This window comes from Marmota monax, unplaced genomic scaffold, assembly GCF_021218885.2.
Source record: "Marmota monax isolate L192 unplaced genomic scaffold, Marmota_monax_Labrador192_F-V1.1 WCK01_AAM20220418_F8-fsc00053, whole genome shotgun sequence".
In the NCBI taxonomy this organism is placed as follows: Eukaryota; Metazoa; Chordata; class Mammalia; order Rodentia; family Sciuridae; genus Marmota; species Marmota monax.
The window spans coordinates 5,854,732-5,859,125 of NW_026693153.1; the positions used below are offsets into that span (position 1 = coordinate 5,854,732).

The 4,394-nt window shown below is 36.7% G+C and overlaps 1 protein-coding gene across 1 annotated transcript; it reads left to right on the forward strand.

Moving 5' to 3' along the window:
• The first annotated feature begins 286 nt into the window (after positions 1-286).
• On the forward strand, positions 287-3,395 carry LOC124100018 (actin-binding protein WASF1-like). Its single transcript, XM_058582918.1, has 2 exons — positions 287-295; positions 1,671-3,395. The coding sequence occupies exons 1-2, from the start codon at positions 287-289 to the stop codon at positions 3,393-3,395; spliced, it is 1,734 nt and encodes a 577-aa protein (XP_058438901.1).
• Positions 3,396-4,394: the final 999 nt, after the last annotated feature.

Genomic DNA, 4,394 nt, shown 5'->3' on the forward strand with positions numbered 1-4,394 from the left:
AACAACATTTTTCTTTTGATATAAATGATGTTAGTAAAACAATTAGAAAATTTTAAATAGGTCTGTCTTTAAAAAGATACTGCATTATTGATCATATAAGTGATTATAAATAGCAAGGATGATGGAAGGAGACGGTCATCATTATACAAAATACATGTGTGACGATGTAAATTTGGTGTCAACATACTTTATATACAAACAGAGTTATGATAAATTGTGATATAAAGATGTATTAAGAATTGTGATGGGCTGGGATTGTGGCTCAGTGGTAGGGTGTTTGCCTACCATGATTGAGGTACTGGGTTCGATCCTTAGCACCACATAAAATGTAAAATAAAGATATTGTGTCCACCTAAAAAACTAAAAAATAAATATTAAAAAAAAGAATTGTGATGCAAAAAAAATAAGAGAGCTCATGTATAATGGCATAATTTGATGTGAACATACTCTATATATAGTTATGAAAAATTGTGCTGTGAATGGATAATTATGAATTTAATGCACTCCACTATTGTCATGTATATAAGAAATAAATTTTAAAAAATAAGTGATTATATATAAAATCCACTGATTTGTTGTTGCACATGCTACACAAGTGCTCTACCACTAAGATACATCCCCAGCTACCACTGATTTTAACAATTGCACAATATTTATATAAGAAAAAAGCTTTGTTTTTAGAAATATATACTGAAGTAAAAGTGATAGAGAGAGACATTATGTCTGTAAGGTACTCTCAACTGGTTCCAAAGTGTATGTGTCTGAGTATGTGTATGTATGCACATGTCCATCTTGGCCAATTATAATATATGCAAAGTCATCCTGGAAACAGGATAGAAACTAAATAAGTTTCAACCTCAGGGAACATATTGGTCCCTTTTAAAGTACACAATTCTCATGGACCCCAAAATATATGCTCAGAGATTACAGTTTCAGCAACACTAATTATAAAAACTAAAGTCTTTACAATTAGTAAAATAATTTTCTTTTTGTAATCAAAACAAAATTTCTTTTCACTAGAATGTATACATAAATTTCATTGAAAAGACATTAAGTTGGGGTAAAAATGGGAGCTCATAACCCACTTGAATCAAATTGTGAAATATGATATATCAAGAACTATGTAATGTTTTGAACAGCCAACAATAAAAAATTTAAAAAAAAAAAAAAAAAGACATTAAGTGTCCCCCTCCCCCAAACTAAGGATTGGGTAATACCACAGAGCCTCAGGAAAGGGGGAAGAGCGATATTCGCCCCCTATGATGGGTGAACTAGCACAGAGGTTTATCTCAAGATGCCGTTAGTGAAAAGAAACATCGATCCTAGGCACTTGTGCCACACAGCACTGCCTAGAGGCATTAAGAATGAACTGGAGGGGCTGGAGTGGTGGCTCAGTGGTAGAGTGCACGCCTAGCATGCATGAGGCACTGGGTTTGATCCTCGGCACCACATAAAAACAAGCTAATGTATCCACCTAAAAAACTAAAGATACTGGGCTGGGGATGTGGCTCAAGTGGTAGCGCGCTCACCTGGCATGTGTACAGCGCGGGTTCGATCCTCAGCACCACATACAAACAAAGATGTTGTGTCTGCCGAAAACTAAAAAATAAACATTAAAATTTAAAAAAAAAAACTAAAGATACATAAATAAATATTTTTTAAAAAAAAAGAATGAACTGGAATGTGTAACCAATATTTCTTTGGCAAATATAATTAGACAGCTAAGTAGTGTAAGTAAATATGCTGAAGATATATTTGGAGAATTATTCAATGAAGCACATAGTTTTTCCTTCAGAGTTAACTCACTGCAAGAACACGTGGACCGTTTATCTGTTAGTGTTACACAGCTTGATCCTAAAGAAGAAGAATTGTCTTTGCCGGACATAACAATGAGAAAAGCCTTCCGAAGTTCTACAATTCAAGATCAGCAGCTTTTCGACCGCAAGACTTTGCCTATTCCATTACAAGAGACATATGATGTTTGTGAACAACCTCCACTTCTCAACATACTTACTCCTTATAGAGATGATGGTAAAGAAGGTTTGAAGTTTTATACCAATCCTTCATATTTCTTTGATCTGTGGAAAGAAAAAATGTTGCAAGATACAGAGGACAAGAGGGAGGAAAAGAGGAAACAGAAGCAGAAAAATCTAGATCGTCCTCATGAACCAGAAAAAGGGTCAAGAGCACCTCATGACAGGAGGAGAGAATGGCAGAAGCTGGCCCAAGGTCCAGAGCTGGCTGAAGATGATGCTAATCTCTTACATAAGCATATTGAAGTTGCTAATGGCCCAGCCTCTCATTTTGAAACAAGACCTCAGACTTACGTGGATCATATGGATGGATCTTATTCACTTTCTGCCTTGCCATTTAGTCAGATGAGTGAGCTTCTGACTAGAGCTGAGGAAAGGGTCTTAGTCAGACCACATGAACCACCTCTGCCTCCACCCATGCATGGAACAGGAGATGCAAAACCCTTACCCACCTGTGTCAGTTCTGCTACAGGTTTGATAGAAAATGGCCCTCAGTCACCAGCCACAGGCAGAACACCTATGTTTGTGAGCCTCACTCCACCACCTCCTCCACCACCTCTTCCATATGCCTTGTCAACTTCTTCATTAAGAGCTTCAATGACTTCCACTCCTCCCCCTCCAGTACCTCCCCCACCTCCACCTCCAACCACTGCTTTGCAAGCTCCAGCTGTACCACCACCTCCAGCTCCTCTTCAGATTGCCCCTGGAGTTCTTCACCCAGCTCCTCCTCCAATTGCACCGCCTCTAGTACAATCCTCTCCACCAATAGCTAGAGCTGCCCCAGTATGTGAGATTGTACCAGTTCATCCACTCCCACAAGGTGAAGTCCAGGGGCTGCCTCCACCCCCACCACCACCTCCTCTGCCTCCACCTGGCATTCGACCATCATCACCTATCACAGTTGCAGCTCTTGCTCATCCTCCCTCTGGGCTACATCCAACACCATCTACTGCCCCAGGTCCCTATGTTCCATTAATGCCTCCATCTCCTCCATCACAAGTTATACCTGCTTCTGAGCCAAAGCGTCATCCATCAACCCTACCTGTAATCAGTGACGCAAGGAGTGTACTACTGGAAGCAATACGAAAAGGTATTCAACTACGCAAAGTAGAAGAGCAGCGTGAACAGGAAGCTAAGCATGAACACATTGAAAATGATGTTGCCACCATCCTGTCTCGCCTTATTGCTGTGGAATATAGTGATTCAGAAGATGATTCAGAATTTGATGAAGTAGATTGGTTGGAAGAAGAAAAATGCATTGATAAATATTACAAACTGAATGCAAATGTCCTTTGTGGTGCTTGTTCTTTGAAAATGTTTGGTCATTCTAGTGTTTTGCTTTCTATTCCTTATAATAAATAACCCTTTTCCTCCATAATTTTTGATTTTGAAGAAAAGTATTAGCATACATTTCAAACCAAATGTTTTACAGTGGCTTATATTTTTTTTTCCCTGAAAAGACATAATTCGGTCCAACAAACCACTAAGTATTAAGCATGGACAGCTGTTGTTAGAGTAGCAGATTCAGTTTTTTTGATATATCTTAATTGTGCACTTCATGAATTTTAATTTAAAGAAAGCGAATGAGATTGAAATCTTGAGGGCAGCTGTAATATTAATGAGCCTTATTCTACTTCCTGATGTTTTAAAAGAAGAAACACTGCCTTGATATATGAATACACGCAGAAAGTACATTTAAGCTTGTAGTGTTGAATTCTCTTAAAGGAATGCTTAAATTTTTTATTATTATTTTATTGTTTTAAATCCTTGCCTTATTTGAATGTTTAGCAGTACTCCTTTCCCACTTACATATTGTGTAATACAATTTTGCTTGCCTATAGGAGTTTAAAATTTTTCCATGTGAAATACTCCGAATCAAACATACATGTAACTTACATAACTGTAAGAAATAACAGTCTGATTTAATAAATGGTTCATTTTAAAGGTTAAAAAAAAAGAAAAGACATTAAGTTAAGCCAGGTGATACTTTGCACTCCCTTTATTTCAATAAAAATCAAAACTACTTTGCATGGAGCTTTATATATACAAACTCAATCTTCATGTAATGTAAGTATCATTATCCCCATTTTAAATCAATAAAAAAGTTGTTTTCTTTTGTGTTCCTTTCTACAATCCATTGAAAGTTTCAAATAAAAAGGGTATTTACTTATAAAATGTGCTCCCTAGGGAATAGGGAGTGTATAAAAAAAATGAACCCATTTTTTAACTGAAAACATAATCTAAGAATTAAGGTCATGATCCCAGAGAAAAGAATTCTGGATTTAAATAAATACCAAAGTACATGTTAGATATTTCTAGTACACCACAAATTCAGATTTTTCTAAACTCTAACTCACACAT